Raw genomic sequence first — 24634 nt, forward strand, 5'->3', positions numbered from 1 at the left:
GCGGTAAATTTTAGATTTGAGACGTTCGTTGATACGTCGATCACAAAGGACACCAGTTGTGGAACGCCACTTCATCCAGGTTGCGTTAATGCGTGAAGCAATTTCATAACGCAGTTCTCCATTAGCTGATAGCGTTGACCCGAGGTATTTAAATCGCTCAGTTCACTGCCGCTGACAGTGATTGTGCCTGTTTCATGGGGATCGGTCGTCAAAAATTCAGTTTTGTTTAAATTCAATCTGAGACCGTGTTGCATGAGGCGATCATTCCATTTTTGAACAAGTTGCTCGAGATCATTTTTGCTATCAGATGCTAGGAAAACATCATCTGCATAAAGCAGTGTGTAGGGCGCTGGACGTTGGATATCCCGTGTGACGGTGTCCATAACAAGGACAAAGAGGAGTGGTGAGAGGGCACTTCCTTGATGAACACCAACAGAGACACGAAGCGGTTTTGATACACCCGCCATACTTCGAACTTTACTTTTCGGATCGTGGTAGAGCAATTGAACCCAGCGCACGAGTTCTTTTGGCACGAAGTGTTGTCGTAAAGCATACCAGATGAGTTCGTGTGGTACACGGTCAAACGCTTTCTCTAGATCCAGAAAGGCAATGTAAAGAGGGCGATGCTTCTCACGGTGTTTCTCCATGAGTAACCGCGCAGCGTGTATTGCGTCAGTAGTTCCGCAGTTCTTGACAAATCCGGCTTGATTCACGGTTATTTCAACGATTTCGCGAATACGGTTGTCAAGAATGCGTTCAAAAATCTTCATGGTATGGGAAAGTAACCGGATCGGACGGTAATTTGAACATTCTGCTGGGCTACCTTTCTTTTTCCATATTGGAACAGTGGTACTTTGTTGCCAGGCAGATGGTGTTCTACCTTCCTGAATAACCCGATTAAAGAATTCACTGAACCACAGTGTTGGGTCCCAGCTCTTCGCTTTCCAGAGGTCAGATGCGATGTCGTCAGGTCCTGTTGCTTTCCCCGATTTCATTTGTTTTATTGCCTCCTCGACTTCAGTTGCGCTGACTGGTGGAACTGCTCCAAATGTCGGCAATGATTGTGGAAGTGGAGGATGAGCAAATTCTTCAGTTGAAATCTGCACGAAGTATTCTCGCCATCTATCCGTTACGGCTCGACGGTTGGTAAGCAAAGTGCCGTTCTTATCATTAACACAACAGAAATGTTCGATATCCTGTGTGCGTTCATCACGGCTTTTAGCAAGTCGATAAAGATCTCTCTCGCCATCCCGAGTGTCCAGTTTATCGTAAAGATTTTTGAAATGGTTTGCTCGGGTGACAGCGACCGCTTTCTTTGCTTCCCGGTTGGCATTCTTATAAATTTGCCAATTAGCAGGTGTTTTATCGTCGAGAAATTTGTGGTAGAGGCGTTTCTTTTCACGGACCTTCATTTCAACATCATCATTCCAAAGCCAAGTATCTCGGTTGATGTACCGCTTACCCGGCTTGGTGACCCCGAGGGTTGCAGAGGCCGCTTTGTGGATCGTGTCTTTCATTTGGTTCCATGATTCTTCCACAGTCGTAATGGTTGGCAATTGTATGAGTGAGACCGTTTCTACTTCCTTCTCACCAAATCGCCACCATTTAATGCGCGGCGGGCCAGTGCGTTCCTCACACTGTTTTATCGGTGGCTTAATTCGCAGGACGGCAATCAACGGCCGATGTTGAGGTGCGATGGTCTCATAGGGAACGACTTTGCAATCAGTGACAGTGGTAAAGTGTTGGCGTCTTATGAGAATATAGTCGATTTGTGTTTTATTGTTCCCACTATAAAATGTGGGAAGATGAGACAATCGTTTGATGAACCATGTATTCATAAGTACAAGGTCATGGGTGTCCGCAAAATCGATTATACGCTCGCCACCTTCATTGCGCGCTCCGAACCCCTTTCCCCCATGGCACCTATTACCGTCTGCCTTTTCACCCACGTGACCATTAAGGTCGATTTTGCGTTTTTGGCCATTTTTCCTACCCGGGGTCGTGGAAATTTTCACTTTTGTTGGGTTTTCTGAGAACCTTCCAGACGGGGTACTATCCACGATATCTCGGCTCCCCAGGCTCGTAGGGTTGAAATTCTGCATTTTCTGAATCTGGGTCGCCTCCCCTTTCGAACGAGATATCGCCCGCGGAAATCCGACGATTTTGCGTTTTTGACCATTTTTCCTACCCGGGGATCGTGGAAATTTTCAATTTTTTTGATTTTCTGAGAGCCTTCCAGACGGGGTACTATCCACGATATCTTGGCTCCTCGGGCTCGTAGGGTTGAAATTCTTGCATTTTCTAAATCTGGGCCGCCTCCCCTTTCCAACGAGATATCGCCCGCAGAAATCCGACGACTTTACGTTTTCGGACATTTTTCCTAACCGGGGGCCGTGTAAATTTTCAATTTTCTTGAGTTTTCTGAGAGCCTTCCAGGCCAAGTACTATCCACGATATCTCGGCTCCCCGGGCTCGTAGGGTTGAAATTCTTGCATTTCCTGAATCTGTGCCGCCTCCCCTTTCGAACGAGGTATCGCCCGCAGAAATTCGAGGATTTTGCGTTTTTGGCCATTTTTCCTACCCGGGGGTCGTGGAAATTTTCAATTTTCTTGAGTTTTCTGAGAGCCTTCCAGGCGATGTACTATCCATGATATCTGGGCTCCCCGGGCTCGGAGGGTTGAAATTCTTGCATTTCCTGAATCTGGGCCGCCTCCTCTTTCGAGCGAGGTATCGCCCGCAGAAATCCAACGATTTAGCATTTTTGACCATTTTTCCGACCCGGGGGTCGTGGAAATTTTCAATTTTCTTGAGTTTTCTGAGAGCCTTCCAGGCCAAGTACTATCCACGATATCTCGGCTCCCCGGGCTCGTAGGGTTGAAATTCTTGCATTTCCTGAATCTGTGCCGCCTCCCCTTTCGAACGAGGTATCGCCCGCAGAAATTCGAGGATTTTGCGTTTTTGGCCATTTTTCCTACCCGGGGTCGTGGAAATTTTCAATTTTCTTGAATTTTCTGAGATCCTTCCAGGTGGGGTACTATCCACGATATCTTGGCTCCCCGGGCTCGTAGGGTTGAAATTCTTGCATCCTGAATTTCGGCCGCTTCCCCTTTCGAACGAGGTATCGCCCGCAGAAATCCGACGGTTTTGCATTTTTGGCCATTTTTCCTACCAGGGGTCGTGGAAATTTTCAATTTACTTGATTTTCTCAGAGCTTTCCAGGCGGGGTACTATCCACGATATCTTGGCTCCCCGGGCTCGTAGGATTGAAATTCTTGCATTTCCTGAATCTGGGCCGCGTCCCCTTTCGAACGAGGTATCGCCCGCAGAAATCCGACGATTTTGCATTTTTGACCATTTTTCCGACTCGGGGGTCGTGGAGATTTTCAATTTTCTTGGGTTTTTTGAGAGCCTTCCTGGCGGGGTACCATCCACGATATCTCGGCTCCCCGGGCTCGTAGGGTTGAAATTCTTGCATTGCCTGAATCTGGGCCGCGTTCCTTTTCGAACGAGGTATCGCCCGGAGGAATCCGACGATTTTGCGTTTTTGGCCATTTTTCCTACCCGGGGTCGTGGAAATTTTCAATTTTCTTGATTTTCTCAGAGCCTTCCAGACGGGGTACTATCCACGATATCTTGGCTCCCCGGGCTCGTAGGATTGAAATTCTTGCATTTCCTGAATCTGGGCCGCTTCCTCTTTCGAACGAGGTATCGCCCGCAGAAATCCGACGATTTTGCGTTTTTGGCATTTTTCCCACCCAGTAGTCGAGGAAATTTTGATTTTTCTGAGATTTTCTGTCAGTATTTCCCATCAGCATCTTCTCCTGCGAGAGTATTGCTTCGAAGGTTTGTTTATCAGCTTTCTTGAATGTCCAACCCGCTACTGGGGTTGTCTTTATATATTTTCTTTTCGTCCTTCAGTAGAAGGCCTGACAAGGAATGTGTTTACTCATGATCAGATTCCAACATAAGTGGTACAAAATCCCCACCAGGATAACATCCGTTAAAGAGAGAATGCAGCTTTGATAAGTTTCTACCTGAGGTCTTGTCTCTATCAACTAAGCTGATTGAAGTAGTAAAGGACATATAATCTTCTCCATCGTATCTGACCCCACCCTGAACCAGATATACATGTGACCTTCAGGGGTTATCGCGTATTTGCCCCAAGCCTGCAGTCAAGCAAGCATTAGCTGATTAATTCCCCCCGTTAGTGATTGAGAATAATAAAGGTCCTGATATTGCGCAAAACGAGTTCCCGGTGTCTTCTTCCTGAATAGAAAGATAATTGCTTTCTGCCTAATGAACGGCGCGAGTAGGCTTCACTGCCAAACCCCAAATACCAGCTACCACACCCTTTCTATCCTTCTTCTGGATATCATTGGAAGACGTCGAAGGAACTAATAGTACGTTCTACGGTAGTTGCGATAGCAACGATTATTAATCTTCCTTGTAATGAGATGGCTTTGCGACACGGTGCATTAAAGCCCAACCAGCGGTGGACTAGGAGCGCTTTATTGAAGCTGATAATTATCCACTATTTAGCGCTGGCCTCTGGGCGAGACTCCTATGATACGAGTTGTGTGAAGGGACGAAGGAGCATGTTGTTACCGCAGGAGCCTCAATAAATGTTTAGGGATGATGATCGATGTCCGACTAAGTTTGAAAGAGTATCAAAGAGTCAAATCAAGGCCTATGTCATATTTATCGGCAATAATGCCTGAGTTCGAGCAATCGAGGTTACAGTTAAGTCATCCACAAAGCCGGCAATCGAAATCTCCTCTGGAACGGTAAATACAAGGACTCCATTATAAATGACATTCTATAGCAGGTTACTCAGTATCGAGTCTTGGTACTTTTCACTGTGGCGATGTATTGTATACAGGAACACCTATGTCAGCTAAGATGCTTTAATTTGACTCCAGTTGACGGAGTTGAATGCGTTTTTGACATCTGCCCCCTCACTCTACCTTGTTACAGCAGGGCTCTCATTGTGCTCAAAATCAATCCGCGTCTTAAGAAGCCATGAGTCTACGAGAAAGGTACTCACGTTAAACCTCCAGGGCATAACTGTCGACTGTCGTTATTCCGCTTTGGCTCAGCCATTAATGCCACGTCTCACGGATGGTTTGCAAAGGCTTTTCTATATTCTAGTCACCTACTGGCGCCTGTAATGTACTGATAGAATATATTCCCTTGGACTCTAAGTCATATGCCTTTGCGATGTGAGCAAAATAAAAGCATAAGTCAACCAGCTCGCTAAGGTGAAACATAACACACCCTCTTCGTACTTTCCATACTGCCACCAGTTTCAATGCTGCCTCCACTGGTAAGCTGATGATGGCGGTTTGTGTCCAACCGTAGACATTTTGCAGAGTTTTCATCGCTGACTCCTAAAGTGAGATAAAATCGAGCTCCTTTCCTTCATTTGGAGATCACTCGTATTCTCCTTCAATCCTTCCACTTGAGAGGTTCCGCCTTTCTCCAAGCTTCCACATCCTTCTTGTTGGGTCCAATCAATTTTTCCGGAACTGTGGCTACTCAACTCTTCGGGCTTCGCTGTTTTATTGATTTGCTCAACCAGTCACAAAAAGCCTCTGGTTTTGCTTCTCCCGTGTCTGGAATGGGTGCACTTGTATTGCCAGACTTACTTTATCGTCCAACACCTTTACTTTCATCCAGATCCTTGCTGCACCTCAACTTGATGCTTCTTATCATAGCGCTTATATTGCTATGAATATTCTGGCCAGGGCTACAAAGGAAACTTGCCATTTGTCTCCGAAGGTTATATTGCTCGAGTGGTTAGGTATCAGAGTTTCACCCTTTCCGTATCCTCTCCACTCTAAAAACCGTTGACACTGAATTTCAAAAGTCGTGCACCTTAACTTTCTCTCTCCTCTTCCTCTCCATGCTAGATTTTTTTAGGTATCCTTCGCAAAGCTAAATTTTATCTCCAGTTGGGGGTTTTGTGTCGATTTACTGCCGAACGGCCCCCCCCCCCACTCTCTGTGCCAAGACGGATGCCTAATGGTAGATTTGGTAACTCCGTGCTTAATGGAACATTAGGCAGAAAAAACTGTTGAAAAGTTCTACGTTAACATACTTATGATAACAATAAGTAGTATGTATCATAGTAAAAAGGAGGCTCGTACTGCGCTTTTAAACTTAAAATGGCAGACATAGCCAGAGCCCGTTCCCGACTCAAGTCTAACCTATTTTTCATGTCGAAACCATGAAAGGGTATCGAAGGCATCCATGTAAAGACACTTCGGGAGACAACCACTTTTTTTTTTTGAAGGAGGTGGAAATCTTCAAAAGACTCTGGCCTGGGCACGCCAGAGTGTGGGATTTTTACCCACTAAATCCACACCCGAATCCCCCCCTACTCCGTAGAACCACCTTTAAGTATTACATAACGGGGCGGAGTTAGCTTACTTTAGCTAGGTCTCCTTCCGTCTTCCCACGGGATTCGCAATCGCGCCTTCCTCACTTCTTCTGCTTTTCGTAGATTATCCACGAACCTAGGACATTGGAAGAATACGTGCGCTGGGTCCTCTGGGACCCCGTCGCAATTTGGACAATTAGGTGAGGTGTCCAATTTAAACCTGTACAGGTATTGACGGTATCTTCCATGGCCGATGAGAAACTGGGTGAGATTATAATTGATCTCCCCATGCTTTCTCTCCAGTCACTCCCTGATGGAAGGGAGCAACCTGTAAGTCCAACGACCCTTTTGTGACTAGTCCCATCGCTGTTTCCATCCATTTGTTTCGCGGCTACTGCAATCCTCGCGTCAAGGGTTGAAATCGCCAGTTATTATAATTGTTTGTTTGTCGGACACACCTGATTTCTGAGGAAACAGGCGAACCATTTGTGACGAAATTTGGTGAGAAGGTGTGAATTCCTTTTCATACAGCGGGAGGCACCATCCATATATGCGAAAGAGGAGTGTAAAAGTTTTGTCGCAGAATATGGTCATGGGGGGTGTCAAATGAAAGGACTTGACTAGTACTACCAGCTGATCCTATTTTTTATACTGGGTGAAAGATGGGAAGGTGAGAGGTCAAAATGTGTGCCCCAAAAAGTGGAAGCGAAAAGTATAATAGATGTTTATCTCAAAAGTATTACGTTGGAATGAAGGATGAACTTCCAGAGACAAGTGCACGTTCTCCTTTTATTACTCAGCCACCAAAATTGGTCCTTGGAAAATAGATACTTAGCGTATTTTCAGAAATATGACTATATATTCTGGTAAGTTTTGGAAGGAGAATATAAAATCCCCCCTTTAGCAGTATATTCTTAACTTCGCACTATAATATACAATACAATAAATCTTCCTACCTTGTCCCATTGATAAGCAATCTGTGTTCTCTAAGTTTAGGTAAATACCGACTTAATTTAACTTTATTTAACTCTCATTTGAATATAGGGTCGTGTATAATATCACAATAGAGCCCATCCTCCGACTGTATTATCATCGCTCTTTTATCTAGTTTTATTTGCTTTGGGGTCTGTCCATTGGCCATGACTTTGTGATTCAACAAGAAATAAACAAGACCTATTTTGACGATAAGTAAGCCCAACCTTCCACCGATACAATTACGTGGTCCCGCGCCGAATGGTAAGAGGGTGCAGGCCGGTCTTTTCATTTTATTTTCTGGGGAATGTCGTTCCGGCTCGAACTTATCCGGTTCCGGGAAGTACTGTAATATTAAAGATATTAAGCTGGGGATATCTTAATAAAGTGTTCTTACCTTTGGATCCCGATGCAATGCGTATGCTGGAATGTAAACAGGCATACCATTTGGTATTTTGAAATCGCTATAAGGCTCCATTGAAAAATGCGTGCGTCCATCGGTTAAAGTGCATTCTCGATCCAAAAATGGTAATGTGGGGTAGAACCTCATGGCTTCGTAAATAACCATGTGGAGATATTCCATTTTAATCACAGCCTCATAGCAGATATTCTTTTCATATTGCAAAAGTACGTCATGGATTTCCTTTCTTAGTCGCTCCTGACATTCAGGATGTTTCGCCAGTTCCAACAGACTAAAACCTAATGCGGAGGCGGTTGTTCCAAAACCTGCTGTGTAGTAGGCGGCGGCTTGGGCATATAACAGATCGGCATCACCTTTGGCAACATCCTCACCAGTTTTCTCTTTTATTTGTCTCTTCAAATTGATAAGGTTATCAATAACGTCGTTCCTTCGGGCTTCTGTTTTCTCTCGATCATTGATTACATCGACAATAGCTGATCTTAAAAATTTCGCAGTTACATCTGGGAAGAACTGAAAATATGAAAGTTTTACATTTTACTGAGGTATACCCCATCCCTCTACAGGAAGAAACTTTCAAAGATGTCTAACATAAAAAAAAAATGGTTGGAAATAGTACATTCCACAATCTTTCCTCCTGTTAGTTGTACTCTCCAAACACATTAAATCGAAAAATAAGTTCAGAAATAGGCAGATTCCAGACAGGCTTCGAGTTAAAATGACACCAAATCTCAGCACATATCTCCTACCGAAAGAGCATTTTTTTGGAAACTCTTATCATCGACATCAATGGCGAACGTTTTGTAGAAATCGATGCAACAATTGCCCCTTTCCAATCCCCATTTGCTGTAGACAATCATCCAGTTGGGCCGTCCCCTTGGTGAACATTGTCGCTTTTAAAATGTTTGTAAATTCCACCAAACAGGGCTGAAACATCGATATTCCATAGAATATTTGTGCCAGATCAGTCCCTCATGAACCGTATACACTAACCACCGACCGTCCCATAAGAGCTCATATTGCGGAGTAGTCACATACCCCTGCCATATTGTCAAGTAATGCAATGCCTATTGTGCGAAGAAAAGAAGATAAACCTGAATTGGCCAGACCAACTTTAAGGAGCTCTGCTCTGAGTGGGATGTAAACCCGTGAGTAAGCGCCTATAGAGTAGTAATGAGACGATTTGGAGGCCAGTAACTGCCGCAGATTACGTGCCCCACCCTCTTGCAGAAAATCATCAGGGGGCTTTTCCTCCAGGAAGAAAAAGTTACTTACACTTTTTAGAAATCTATCAATGTGACGGCAATTCCTGCAATAACCATAGACAAGCTGTTTGAGATTCGCAGCAGAATAGATGACAACAAAGTTCTGAGCCTGGAAGGAACACCGGATAGGGCCCTTAACCTTGCTGTGAAATTTATACAGGGCATGTTCGTTGAGTTGTTCGAAGCGTTTTTCGAGATAGGTTTTTCCAATGAAAAATAAAAAATTCGTGGTCGTTTGTTCGAAGTGGCTGCCAGCTCGTCAAAAGCCTTCAGTCTCGAAAAGGACACCCACTTGGGCTCTTCTCCGACTTCGGGCTTGAACAAGTGCTCGCCTCGTTTCATAACTCCACCCGAATGAGGACCTGTGAACCTGTCTCGAGGTCCCTGGGGGTGTTGACTTTCGTTGTCGCATGTCGGGAAGGTGGAGCATTCCAGAATCGCCTAACTCTACTCTGATGTTCAGCATAGGGTCGGCGGGGAGGCGTAAATTCTCCCCGTACACCATCTCTGCGGGGCTGGCCGCGAACTTCTCTCGTTGGATTGTACGGAGGCCGATGAGGACGAAAAGCAAGGATCGCGACCACGAGGGATCGTCGCGAGCCATTAAGGCGGCCTTCAGCGTCCAGTGCTAACGTTCCAGCATACCATTGGACTGCAGGTAGTGTGCAGTAGTCCTATGCCGTTTGAAGCCCAGGAACGTTCCTAACTCCGCGAAAACAGTAAATTCGAATTGCACTCCCTGGTCCGTAATGATAATGGCTGGAACACCGAAGCTAGGAATCCATTCTTGACAGAGGGCTTCAGTACATGCTTGTGCCGTAATTTCAGACAGAGGTATTGCTTCAGGCTACCGTGTAAAGCTGTCGATGATTGTGAGGCAAAGCTTGAATCCGTGCGAGTTTCGCAAAGAGCCGATGATGTCGAGACAGATGCTGTGAAAGTGCTTGGTTGACCGAGGGAAAACACCTATGGTACTTCCTTTCGAACGTGTTTGTTAATTTTACACTTCTGCCACGCGATGCACTGTCTGGCCCAAGAGTTTATGCCCTTGTTCATGGACGACCAGAAGTATTTATCAGTGACTAACTGATTCATCGTCCTGATACATGGAAGCGCAAGATCGTGTATTGCTTTAATTATTTTCCTGGGAAAATCGGCCTGGGTCCCTTATCTGAAGTCTCGCAGAGTAAATAATAGATTGAACCGAAAACAGGAAACTCCTTGAATTTGCATTTGGTGTTTGCCTGCAGGTTCTGAACGCAAAGTACCAACAGTCGCTGCCAGCTTTGTGACCGCGTCGGCCAGTGTTGCTACCATCAACTTAGGCTCGTGCAGTTCTCGAGCTGTAACGCGGGAAACTTCCGCGACCACGGGGCACGTATACATCTCGGGTACTTTGTCGGCCATGGCGGTCAACATCTCCAGCGATTCCAACTCCGCGCAGCCCGAGATGGCGCGAGTGCTCTCCGAGAGTCGTTGCAGCTAGAGAGACTTTAGCAGCTCAGAGCCGACCTTATCCCCACCCAGCGGCTTCATTTCTCGAAGCAACCGGACAGCAGACGTCGAGGCGCAGGGGGTGCTCCGGAACGTAATCCCGAAATGGCAGAAAGAATGCTTAAATGCAATAAGGCGATGGAAACGCCGCAGAAACAGACCAGAATATGAGGAGCTACACGAACTATGTAACGCTGCCAGAAAAAAAGTCCAAGCCGCTATCGTAAAGAATAAAACCAGCTACACGAACTATGTAACGCTGCCAGAAAAAAACTCCAAGCCGCTATCGTAAAGAATAAAACCATTTCAAGTAGCTACAGGGAAGGTGACTCTGACCCTTGGGATGGTGCACACAAGACAGTTATGGTATCAATCAAGGGAAAGCGTCGCCCACCGAATACATGTCCTAAGGTACTGAACGTCATAATTAACGTCCTGTTCCCTCAGAATATTAACGACGATTCCGAGCAGCTGTTTGAAGCAGCTCTCTTCACAGCTCCGAATGCTGGCCATGCAGTTGCCTGTGTGCCTCCTTGCGACCGTCACCATCAGGCTTTTCCCTGAGTGTCTGGTAAAGCCTCCTTGCCCGGAAACATTCGACTCCCAAACTTGCGATTTTGTTGTTCCACCAGTAGTTGGGTTGCCTACTGAGGAGTAATTGCCTTCTGGGCATAGTAGCATCACGTGCTTTCGTCACCCATCGGGTATTTTGGATGGCTTTTTCTCTTGCCGTACCCATCAAAGATATGTTGCGTTTGAGCGCCGTGGAAAACGTGTCCTGCCAAAAGCTTTCGAGCTCGATTCACCCTTGATTTCTATGGTCATTGTCCTACTGGCTAAAGCGGCACTCACGTATGTCAGGTCCACTATAGACCCCAGGCCTTGAAAATGTACGAGGCCTCAACATTCGCGAGTTCCACGCCTAGCTCTGCAAATGCTTCGAGGAGAACACGTCCCTTCACCTTCGCTGTCTGGCTGCCCCATTCAATAATCCACGCGTTAAAATCGCCTGTTATTATGGTCGGCCAACGTCCCCTTTCATCTAAGACCAGAGAGCTCAGCATCTACTCATACTCGGTAAGTGTAGCGCTCGGTGGAGCATAGCAGCTGAAGATATGGACTCCTTTCACCTTCGCTCTAATGAAGCCTTCCTCCGGGTGCTCAATTATTTCCTGGAAGGCTTGTCCTCTACAAGCCCCACCACCGTGGTTTCGATATGACTCACTTATTATGACCACATCGATGTTTTTGTCGTGAATGATTTGCGAGAGTAAATTGCCACAATTCGGGTTAGCTCCTCAGCTGATATGGCCTACTGCTTCGCATCTCCTGCATTGCTTCGATCTATCATTTGGACTGGTGCATGGCTTCGCAATGTGACCAAAGCCAAGGTATCTAAAACATCGCTATAGTGCAACCTGCTCCCTAAGCCGACACATAACCCAGCCTATTCTTACTCTCCCTGCTGCTAACAGTTTGAGTGTTGTCTCTACTGGCAGACTGATGATGGTGGTTTGTGTTCTCCCATAGACTTTCCTCAGTGTTTTCGCCGCTGACTACTGTAGTCCGACAAATAGAATTGGTTCTACAACACTCCATTTATCTCATTTATATTTTTGCAGATTATGGTGATCTCCGGGCTGCTAGCCCTTATTTCGACTTCCTCTCCTAACAACTTTCTGATTTGGTTTAAGAATTTATCCGCGGTTACATCCTTGGATTATTGAGCTCCAACATAAGATCACTTTTCTGGGACCGTCTAATTCGGTTGACATTATCTTCCAAGCTGATGAGTTCGGGGTCTGCGTTCACTCTCCTGAGAATGTCAGCATATCACTCTTCACCTCGTTCGGAAATGATAGTCACCTCCGATCGTTTTTTTTCGGGATGCCACTTTTCTCCAGGCTTCCGCATCCACTTTTAGAGATTCAGTCCCTTTACCTGAGGTCGCCGCAGCAAGAATTTCCGGCAGCTTCAGTCGTAGTCCTCATATGATCCGTCTTTTTGAGAGTTGAGTCCTTTTTTCTTTTCGGGGTTTCTTGAATCGTTCAACTTTTCGCGCAGCCCCTTTCCCGGTTTTTTCTCTTCTGTATTTTGAACAGGCGTTACTTGAGTCACTTTTTCGTTCGAGGGGTTTCCTCTCTCTCGTCCTTGGCCTTGCGGTACGCGAAACGGATGCCTCTTATCATGGAACTTATATTTTGGTGTTATTCCAGTGCTCCCCTATGAATTCATACACCTCCACGATATTTTTGCCCAGGGCAGTAAAGGCAGCTCCTGAATGATCGTTGCCTAAAACGTGGGGGAGGGGTGTAATATCGATCACGGCGCTTGTGCCCATGTAGGGGGGATCTGCGAAGAGGCAAGATTCTTCGGAACGGGTCCGCCGATGGACCCGGTTGTTGTCCCTCCTGTACGCGTGTAACATTAGATGCCACAGTAGCCAAGGTTCCCAGTATTGAAGCAGTGCGGTCGTTGGACATCGACGGCCGGGAGCTCGCTTGCCCACTCCCAAAAACCACCGGTACTGGATTGCCGAACGCTCGGTAACTTTGTTCCCCTTCTGTACGTCCATGTTTGCTTTGGTGTTTATACCCGAAGCGTCCAACTTTGCGACTTGCTTTAACCTTTTTTCGTCTAATTATATATCTCCCCTTAGCCCTTTCTCTTACTTACCCTTGCCCGCATAATTTCACTCAGCGAAGGTATGAAAAATGCGGCTGCCATTGCTGCACTGCGATGTATGCTGAATTCGAATACTTTCGATGTTATGATATGGAATGGGTTGTTCCTATTTTCAATGCTATTGGCATTTATATTGAAAGCAACGCTTGCGATAACATCCCCCGTGAAGAATGACGCTAAATCATGGATTTCATGAACAATAGGCTTTTCCTTTGTGAGCTTGGTTAACCGCCTATCGAGTTTTTGACCAATCTAGATTAGAAAAGTTAAAGTTAGACTATGCTATGTTTCCATGTTTACTGAAATTACCTCAGCAATAAGTGGGAATACCGATTTCATTTTGCTTCCAGTGAACATAGGCGAATTTCGCAGTCGAAACTGCCTCCATGTCGAATTTCTCAGAAAGAAGAGAATTTGGGCCCCAAGTGGGTCCACCCGTTTTGAAAGTCGTGAATGCCTTTGGGAAAAATTGACAATCAATTAAGTTTGAACACTAGGCAACGCAAAAGGAGATATATTTTAAACAAATGAATTACCTATTTGGGAAGCATTCAAAGTCCTTAATCAAAAATACTTTGGCCAATTCGGGGTCTCGTATCAGGAGAGCTGGCTGTTGGAAGACATGGATGCCGACGAATGGGTGGTTGACAGCATCCTTATGATTGTAAAGGTCAACAATCCACTCGGAAGAACTTTTTTTCATGAACACTAAATCAGCGATGTTACCAAGAAATGGGGTTCCCTGGATGTAGGGGATGTTATGACGTTTCCAGTAATTATTGACATGTCGTGCGTAAATGTATAGAAGAGTGGCCGCCGTTATGAGTAGAAAGGTGAATTCGCTGAGCAGAAAGAACATTATCTGAAAATATATGGGGATATAGGGTGGGGGAAGAATAGAGACTGTGAAAAAAAGAATTTATATCAAATTAGTTAGTTTTCAAACAAAAGGCTTCCGATTGCGGGAGTCTTTTTAGCGTAAAAAGGACCTTAAAGATAAGGAAGTCTCGGCACCCATGTAACAATATGGACATAAACCTTTCTTGCTTTCTTTCGTGAATGCCACAGGCTGACTCTGAAGATCGGAGTCAGCTGGACTCTGCCTCCTTGCTCTTATCGCAACAGTCATGGTCATAGGAGGTTGTGGCGCAAAACAACACACCACAGTGCTAATTGGGCTCCTCAAAGCGGCCACTGATACGGGAGTTCAGTTGTCTTTAATACGTCCGATAACAGACGTCAGGAAGGAGACAGGTCTTAGTGGCGCCGGTGTTAAATGGTACCTGCGCTACCTGAAGGAAGGCCTGAAACCAGAAGAGGCCCTTAAGAAGGCTCAGACCTAAGCCATCTCTACCGGAGTCGAGAAACCGGGGAGCAGCAGAGATCAGCTCGCATGAAGGGAATGCTTCCAAAAAATCCAAACCTGAACCCAAGGGGGGAGAAAACCCGGGCAGGTCAGGAGTGAAGGCAGGACCCAGAAAGCCCGCCATTGCGGTCAAGGGCATTCGACTGGCCATATTGTCCAAAAGATTTCCCGAGCAAATACTCACTCGTGAGGAGTAGGAAATCATTGAGGACCTTGTCGTCAAGCAGATGCTCAAGGGTTGGACTTCGAAACTGGCGTTCACCGGGTACGCTTTCGACCAGGCCTTATACTGGTGGACTGCGCGACGGAAGACACCACAGAATGGGTTAGAACCATAGTTCCTAGATTGCCAGGCTGGGAAGGGGTGGAACTGTCAACATGTGCTGGGAGTGATATACCAGGAGCCCACATGGTGACAGTTTTTCTTCCAAAAGCCGCGGCAATAGAAACGGACCTTATGAGCCTCCTAATCGCTCAGATTGAAGATCTATGGAGAGTCTTCATAGTCGTCTCAGAAGCAAGGTGGAGGGCAAGGGTAAACTCCTCACGATCGGAGTAGATGACCGACTCCTGGAGGCAATTAAACGTCGGAGTTGTCATATCAGCTACCGATTGGGCAACATACCCGTGCATGTGCACAGGGAAAAGCCGAGGAAAGATGCCTTGGAGGAGACACCGGGTGGAAAACATATCGAAGTCCTTGGAGAAGTCCCGAAAGCCATAGAGGCGGAAAGGACTGGATCAACCAGGGAAATAGAACTGCTGCCCAGAAGCTGGACGACCTAGACCTAGGACTCCTAGGGCTCATGGTGGACAGCGATGCGCAGGAAAACGCCATGTCGGAGGAGGAGGGTGACACTCTGACAGTTGAGAAGAGCTCCAGACAATAACAGAGACAATGGCTAGCACTAAGATAGCCCAGATAAACCTCCACCATGCGAGAGCTGCATTTGCAGTGATTTCAAGGACAGTTCCAAGGAGAACATTAGAATAGAGCTGGCTCAGGAGAACTGGGAGTACCAGGGACAGATTCGCGGTCTGCGAGGAGAAAAACCAAGAGCTTGCATAATTCTTAACCAAGAGCTTGCATAATTCTTAAACGTAATTTAAAATACATATGTCTTTCAGAGTTCTTAACCGGGGACCGAGAGGCAGTTGTGGCATCGGGGTACTTCCCAGGAGACGAAATCCGGGCTCCACCGGAACAAGTGGCACAACTGACGATGTATTGCGAGAAGAGGGCGTTACCACTTCTTCTCGGCTGTGATGCCAACGCCCACCACGAAGGCTGGTGGAACACCAATCGTAGAGGTGAGTATCTTCTTGAATTTATTCTTAGCAATAAGTTAGAAATATACAACGTAGGGAAGACTCCAACATTTGTGACCAGCACCAGACAGGAGGTACTAGATATAACTCTAGGAAATACCCTAATGAACGGAATGGTCAGGAATTGGAGGGTGTCGGATGAACCTTTTATGTCTGATCACAGGATAATCAGATTCGACATTGAGGGTAACTCCGAAATAGAAAGAATAATAAGGAATCCCAAGAGAACGGATTGGGAATCCTACGCAACGCACTTGAGCAACAACATTGCTCACCTTCAAAGGGGCGGTGACATCAGGAGCGAACTGGAATTAGAAACGGTGGTGGAAAACCTCAACACAATCGTCATTGACGCATATGAGGCCAGCTGTCCGGCTAAGACAGTCAAGTCATCCAGGGATGTACCATGGTGGAACAAGAACCTGGCCAGAATGAGAACAGAGGCACGAAAACTCTTTAACCGGGCAAAACCAACCGGGCACTGGCAGAGGTATAAAAATACACTGACTTCGTATAGCAACGCGATCAGGGAAGCGAAACGGAACAGCTTCGGGGAATTCTGTGGAGGGATCGAACAGATCACAGAAGCAACCAGGCTGTACAAGGCTGTAGCCAAAGACGGAGGAATATCCTCTGTCTGCTCGAAAAAGGCAGATGGAACATTTACCGAGAATGAGGAGGACAGGGTACACCTGCTTCTCAGAACTCATTTCGCGGGGTCCTACCCCACGGTGGCAGGCGGCAACATTTTGCCTGACACTCTAACAACGAATAAAAGGGGAAGGAAAGAGAGCTGGAAACTAGCAAAAGAGGTATGCTCGGAAGCTAGGTTAAGATGGGCAGTGGAAACTTTTAAACCACTGAAATCTCCCGGAGTAGATGGCATTTTCCCAGCACTTATCCAGAGAGGCCTAGGAATTATCTTAGAGTCTCTTCTGAGGGTCGTAAGGGGGAGCATAGCACTGGGATACATATCAAGGTCATGGAGGGGGTCTTTATTCCGAAAACGGGTAAAAAGGATTCTCCTTACCCTTAATCTTTCAGACCAATTTGCCTAACATCGCTCGTACTCAAAAGGGTGGAGAAGGTCATAGAGAACTATATTAGAACTAACGTTCTAAAGCATAATCCCCTACATCACCGTCAACACGCTTACCGGGTAGGACGGTCAACTGAAACTGGTCTGTATCAGCTGACAGAGGTACTACGGGATGCCTTAGAAACAAAAGAAATTGCACTGTGCGCGTTTTTGGATATCGAAGGAGCATTCGACAACACATCGCACACAGAGATACAAGATGCCCTGAGCCGCAAAGGAGTGGGAAACACCCTGGCATTCTGGATGGGCAAAATGCTAGAAAGCAGGCAAGTACCGACAGGTGTAAATTCTATTATCATGAACACCACTTAAGGCTGTCCACAGGGTGGGGTACTGTCGCCGCTGATGTGGAGTATGGTAGTGGATGAATTCCTGGACGTGTTAACAAATACTGGAATACAAGTCCAGGGTTACGCGAACAACTTTGTTTTAATCTGTAGGGGCAAATATGAAGATACACTATGTGATAGAATCCAAACTGGACTAAGGGTTACTAGTGCCTGGTGCAGGAAGGTGGGACTGTGAATCAATCCAGCCAAAACCACCGTAGTGCCATTCATTAGGAGACGTACGCTTGATCACCTGAGAGTTATAAGGTTACATGACATGGAGGTGAAACAAGAAACAGAGGTCAAATATTTGGTAATTACGCTAGACCAAAAATTACTCTGGGAAACACTTGTCGGAAAGCCACGAGGGCTCTGATGACTTGTAGGTCTTTACCAGGAAAAAATGGGTTTGCAGCCCGAAGATACTACTTTCAATATATACTATAGAGCAGTAATCTGGGCAGAAAGAACCAAAGTCAGCACACAAGAAAGGAAATTTCACAAACTCCAAAGACTGACGTGCCCAACGGTATCCTTGAAGGTCCTTCTGGGATTAGCCCCTCTCCATATGCACCTACAGATGCAGGCAAGGAGGACAATATTCAGGGTGGCCGGGAGTATCAGTGAGGCGGGGAGCTGCCTAAACCGAAGGATGATTGATATTCTTTCTAGACGGTATTCCGAATTACTGATACCAAGAGACCAGGTTTCACTTTGATAAGAAGTTTGAACCACGTTGGAATAACAGGGCAAACTGGGAGAGCGTGGCTGGGACATACGGCTTAAATCCGCAACTGATTACTTGGTATACTGACGTATCCCCCGCAGCAGAGGGAGCGGGTGCCGGTGTCATCGGTCCAAGGAAAATGTACTTGGAGCCAATGGGTAGGTACACTAGCATATTCCAGGCGGAAATATACGCCATAGATAGATGTGCCTTTTTTAATCTACAAAGGAACTACAGGTTGCAGACCATTGCTATTCTCACCGACAGTCAAGCAACGATCAAGGCACTTAGGACCAACCAGGTGGACTCTAAACTTGTATTGGAATGCCTTGAAAGACTGAATACATTCGGCTCGCCCAACAAGGTCTAGATACTCTGGGTTCCAGGCCACGCTGGGTTGGAAGACAACGAGGCAGCGGACGAACTAGCCAAGAAGGGAGCAGGGACGCCTTTACACGGGTCAGAACCCTTCTGTGGAATGGGGAACGATTTCATGGCTATGACATTAAGAAATGAAGAGAAACGGTTGAGGGAACTATACTGGGCGGGCCTTCCAGGGATGGAGCAGTCCAGGGTGCTTATTAGAGGATACGAACCCATACGCAAGCAGGATTGCTCAAACCTCACTAAAAAGAACCTCCGAATCATAGTGGGAATTCTCACTGGTCACTGTCGGCTAAACTATCACCTAGGGAGATCAGGCCTGACGAGAAGGGGAAGGACAGGATGATTCTCCAGGGCCAGGAGTTTTGGGGCCGTAATGGGAATTTCATTGAAAAAAAAGTGATAGTTTGGGGGGCACACTATTTTCACTCCGTGTAATTTTAACTCCAGGGGCTTTTGGTTTGGTCTAATTTGTAGATTAGTTATCAGCTGATGGTAATCTCCTTGCATTGAGAGGGTACTTGATCTTGAATTTGCAGAGCATACTGCTGCATTTCTTTTGCGTTTTTCCGTTTTTCCGGTGTTATCCACTTAATTGTTGATACTGGGCACTACTGCTTCTTACTGTTCACTAATAGCACTACGCATTCTAGGTTAACTTTCTGGCTAGAGGACACAGGAAGAAGGGAAACCTGTTAAGGCCGGGTGACACAAGGTAAGGTGGGAAGAGAGCAAAAGGAAATATCAAATACGGAATATACATAATCAGGTCCAAACTAGGTTTTGGGGGAACAGAATTTTATTGCTTTCTTCGAGCTGCTGACGCTTTGAATTTTTTAGATATTAAGAAAACTGCATTTCACATCACACAAACATACATATATCCAAATTTCGCTGCCCAAATCAACAGTTTTATCATTTGTTCTTTTTTGATATGGAATACGAACTTTCCTAGGCTTCCCGACTTTTAAGGTTTTTTACGTTATTAAGTCACCAAAGTCACCTTGTGAACATAGAGATAAGTTATCAACATCCACTAAAATTCCGACATTACCTTCTTTAGATTTAGATATCTATTACAAGACACGATCTAGTAGACAACCTGCACCCAACTAAGTTCCTGCACTCCAACTTTTGCTTGGGTTATCTGGTCCCCTATTTGTTGCACTAATGCAATTATTTTCAATGTTAATATTGCAATGAAAATGTTTAGAGTTCATAAAATGGAAAACCGCTTTTGTATTCAATAAATAGATTGCGAGACGTGATCTGTTGTTAGTTCACTGAAGTTGAAACTTTGTTGCACCGGAGTCAGTTAGTAACGTGCAATTTTTAATTATGTGCATATTCACCTACGTAGGCACATCAGAGCAAAATGCCAGACTTACATGGGTTGATTGGGAAGTTCAAAACTGAACGATTCATTACTATATCGGAGTGAAAAATATTACATGGTTTAATCGACATTTAATTGCTGATACTGTTCAATTAAATGGACGACCCAATTGCATTCTTAAGGGGGTCATCTCGTGTGAAGGCCGTTTTTTTGGCTTTTTTTAGAATTTTTTTGTGAAGAACTGGATAAAGATACAAATACGAATTTTAACCATAGATTTGATTATATCTTGAGCGTATATAGTAATTTTTCCAGCTCGATCGCATATTTCATTACTGTAATACAGAGCAATTTATACACCCATCTCCAATAAAAGGTGTTTTTCTGCTACAACGCTAGAGGGCTCTCTAGCCGACCCTTACCAGCATTTAATGCTTCGCCTGAGTATAACTCACCATCTTCGAAATGTTGTGCGACTACAAGGGGGAGATTAAGTATTAAACATCGTTGTACATGATGTTCCACGTAATCCTGGGGTTCATCATCGGTGTCATACCAGAGCTTCCATTCTCCCTTCTAAGCTAAATAACAAACACCGATAGTAGCGAGATAGGCAGAAATATCAATCTTCGCCAGGGACTTCCATATTGAACTTCAATTGGCCGAATTGAATCCATTTTTCGCATCCAGGGTTACTACCACGCAATATTTGCTGGTGCTACCATTTCCGTAAATCGCATCTACGGCCAAGCCAGTAACCAAGTTGATGGCATCAATGGTTGACCTCACTTTACGGAATCAATACTGCCGGTCTGCAAGATCTCCCTGGCTCTCAACAACTGGGAGTAATCTATTATAAATTATCCGCTCTAACATTTTCCTTACCGTGTCTAGACGATATATGGATCCGCTTGAGGATGGTTCAGCTTGAGGTTTACCAGGCTGAGGCAGCAGTACCAACTTCTGCCGCACGCTTCGAAGAACTCAGCGAACATGTCCGGTCGGGATTTCACGGCAAGATTAAATTCCTTATTTTGTTTTTCGTCCAGGCCCGGTGCATTACTATCGCCTATTCTTCAGCAGATCTCCAACAGTTCGTCTCTAGTGACTGGTGTAATTGTTATGACACTTAGAGGTCGTTGGAAGCTGTCCGTATCCCTCTTTTGCTGGGAAAATAACCACTTGATGATTTTCAGCAAGAAAGAAAACCACTAATCTGTGGAAATGAGCGGCCTCTGAATTGTCCCATAACGATTCTATAAGCGTTCACCCAGGGATTTACGTTCGCTTCGCTGCAGTGCTTCTTAAAGAATTTCCTCTTGTTTCGCTAGATGGTGAGCTTGATAGTTTTGCGGGCTTCTTATAGGCGCACTCTTCTTACCCCTGATCGTTCCTGCTTATAATTGGTGGCAGGCAGATCGAAGACTGGTCAGTACACTATTTCACCTATAGTTTGGTCTTCTCCTAGGGAATGAGCTCCTCCTAGGTATGGACGCGTCGCATGCTTTGGCAATGCATTGTACCATATAGGCAGCTCTTTGCATAGAGGTGCCTTTTCCATTAGGTTGGTCCAACCACACCTCTATGAAGGCCTGCTCATCCAAAGCTTTTGCAGACCAGCCTGAAATCTTTCTCGGTTTCGTCCATAATGCTTTGTGATTCAGCACAAAGTTCAAAGAAGATTGTCTGGCGATCGTTGTGAGATAGCGTTCGCTAACGCACCAGGGCATACTTTTTTTTTTTTTTTTGAGGAGGTGGAAATCTTCAAAAGACTCTGGCCTGGGCACGCCAGAGTGTGGGATTTTTACCCACTAAAACCACCCCCGACTCCCCCCCTACCCCGTGGGACCACCTTTAGGTATTACATCACGGGGCGGAGTTAGCTTACTTTAGCTAGATCTCCTTCCGTCTACCCGCGAGGTTCGTAACTGCGTCTTCCTCACTTCTTCTGTTTTTCGCAGTTTTTCCTGGATTACAGCGATCATGGAATTGATCGCATCCCAGTCTTGCTGACAGGCTACCATTCTTCGGACAAAATTTTCCGGTGATAGCACTTCACCTAGAGTTTCCTCCAGGTTCTTCCTTTCTTCCACGAACCTAGGACACTGGAAGAAAACGTGCGCCGGGTCCTCTGGGACCCCGCAGTTTGGACAATTAGGCGAGGTGTCCAATTTAAACCTGTACAGGTATTGACGGTATCCTCCATGGCCGGTGAGAAACTGGGTGAGATTATAATTGATCTCCCCATGTTTTCTCTCCAGCCACTCCCCGATGGAAGGGATCAACCTGTAAGTCCAACGACCCTTTTCTGACTGGTCCCATCGCTGTTGCCACCTGCTTATGGATCTCTCCCTTTCGGCTTTTTTCACCTGAGATAAGGGAGAGATGGACCTGGTGTTATAAATGTTCATCATTTCGGTTGCCAGGATGTCAATCGGCATCATTCCCGAGATGACGAACGCTGCATCGTCTGAGACGATCCTGAAGGCAGAACACACCCTTAGGGATGTTCTTCTGTAGACCGCACTCAGTTTATGTGTATTGCCTAAAACCTGCAGTGCTTTTCCCCAAACTGGGACTGCATACAGCATGATAAAGCTCACCACCCTGGCTATGAGCAGCCTGCAAGTATGCCGCGGGCCTCCTACGTTGGGCATCATCCTTGCCAGAGAAATACTCGTGGTGGATGCTCGTTTACAAGTATGCTCTATGTGCTGCTTAAAATTAAGTCCTCCGTCTATCATCACCCCCAAGTATTTGATGGCCGGCTTGGAAGTGATGATACGATTCCCGATTCTAATGCAGGCGTAATTTCTTTTGCGGCGCTTAGTGATGAGGACCGCTTCCGTCTTTTCCTCCGCAAGTGCCAGTCCAGCACTCTCTAACCAAGCCTTAATAACGCTGATTGCTTCGCTTGAGTACAACTCAGCATCCTCGAGATGCTTTGCGACCACAACCAGTGCTATATCATCGGCGTAACCCACCACCGTAGCCTCCTCCGGAACCGGAAGGTTGAGCACATCATTATACATGATGTTCCACAGTAGTGGGCCCAGTACAGAGCCCTGGGGGACACCTGCGGTGACAACGTACTCTTTCGATCCGTCATCGGTATCATACCAGAGTGTCCGCTCTTTCAAGTAGCTATCGATAATAGCGGCGAGGTAGGTGGGAACACCAATCGTCGCCAGAGACTTTCGTATAAGGTTCCAATTGGCCGAGTTAAAAGCATTCCTCACATCTAGGGTCACCACCACGCAATATTTGCTGGTACAACCCCTTCCGTGAATTGCATTTTCGGCCAAGCCAGTAACCATTTTGATGGCATCGATGGTTGATCTGGCTTTCCGGAACCCATACTGCCTATCTGAAAGGCCCCCTTGGCTCTCGACGACTGGAAGTAATCTATTATAAATGGCCCGCTCCAACATTTTCCCCATAGTGTCTAGAAGACATATGGGTCTATAGGAGGACGGTTCACCTGGAGGTTTGCCAGCCTTAGGCAACAGTACCAGCTTCTGTCGCTTCCATGGTGCAGGAAAAATACCCTCCGACATGCACGTTTCAAACAGCTCCGCGAACATATCCGGTCTACTTTTGACGGCAAGTTTGAGAGCCTTATTCGGTATGCCGTCAAGACCCGGGGCTTTACTGTCGCCTATTCGACTGCAGATCTCTAGCAGCTCGTCCCTGGTGACTGGTGGAATCGGCGTCACATTCAGAGGGCGCTGGAAGGTGTCAGCACCCCCCTCTTGCTGGGGAAATAACCCCTGGATTATTTTCAACAAGAGCATAGGGCACGTGATCTGCGGAGACGATCGGCCTCTGAATCGTCCTGTCATGATTTTATAGGCGCTACCCCACGGATTTATGTCCGCTTCCGAACAGAGCTCCTTAAAACATTCCCTCTTACTCCGCTGGATGGCGAGCTTGAGGTTCTTGCGAGCTTCCCTATAGGCATGCTCCTTTTGCCCCTGATCGATCCTACCTATTGCCCTCTGAGCCGTTCGTCTGGCTCTGTGGCAAATCGATCGAAGATTGGCAAGTTCACTATTCCACCAATAATTGGGTCTTCTAGTGGGGAATGACCACCTCGTAGGCATCGACGCGTCACATGCTTTAGAGATGCTCTGTGTGACATGGAGAGCTCTATCCGTGGAGGTGCCTGCTTTGCTAGGCAAGTCTAGCCACACCTCCATGAATGTCTGCTCATCCATCGCTTTGGCAGACCATCCTGGTGTTCCTCTGGATTTCGGCTTCCGGGGTGCGGGTCTCCTGCCTTGTGGCTCCATCCTTAGTTCAAAGGTGATTGCCTGGTAGTCGCTGTACGTGAAGTCCTCACTAACTTGCCAGGACACGTCACGTGCTAACGCAGGGCTGATAAAAGACAGATCTACAATTGACCCAGTTCCCCCTTTCCGATAAGTGTTTATATCGCCTTCGTTGGCCAGAACCACATCCAACTGGGCGAATGCTTCTAATAAGCACCGCCCCCTTGCGTTAGTCTCTTTGCTGCCCCACTCGATAGCCCACGCATTAAAGTCACCGGCTATCACCTTTGGACTCCGTCCCTTTGCATCGTGAACAAGATCGTCTAACAGTTCTTCAAACTCGGGCAGTGTGAGGCTCGGTGGGGCGTAACAGCTATATATGAATGCACCAGGGCATACTACGCGCCAGTGCAGGGCTGACACAGGTTAGGTCTACAACCGGGCCAGACCCCCCTTTTCAAAGGTGTTTACAACACCTTCATTGGCCAGAACTATATCCATCCGCTTAAAAGCATCTAATAAACTGCACCCCCTTGCCTTTGATTCTCTGCTACCCCACGCAAGTGCCCAAGCGTTGAAG

The 24634-nt window shown here is 46.3% G+C and overlaps 1 protein-coding gene across 1 annotated transcript; it reads right to left on the minus strand.

Annotated features, from left to right (window-relative positions):
* Nucleotides 1-7359: 7359 nt before the first annotated feature.
* On the minus strand, nt 7360-19399 carry LOC119655916 (probable cytochrome P450 6g2). The gene is made up of 6 exons (XM_038062081.1): nt 19326-19399; nt 13750-14075; nt 13523-13670; nt 13205-13465; nt 7749-8282; nt 7360-7697 (listed from the first exon to the last, which is right to left on the minus strand). The coding sequence occupies exons 2-6, from the start codon at nt 14070-14072 to the stop codon at nt 7410-7412; spliced, it is 1554 nt and encodes a 517-aa protein (XP_037918009.1). The 5' UTR covers nt 14073-14075; nt 19326-19399; the 3' UTR covers nt 7360-7409.
* Nucleotides 19400-24634: the final 5235 nt, after the last annotated feature.

Source organism: Hermetia illucens, chromosome 4 (genome assembly GCF_905115235.1).
Source record: "Hermetia illucens chromosome 4, iHerIll2.2.curated.20191125, whole genome shotgun sequence".
In the NCBI taxonomy this organism is placed as follows: domain Eukaryota; kingdom Metazoa; phylum Arthropoda; class Insecta; order Diptera; family Stratiomyidae; genus Hermetia; species Hermetia illucens.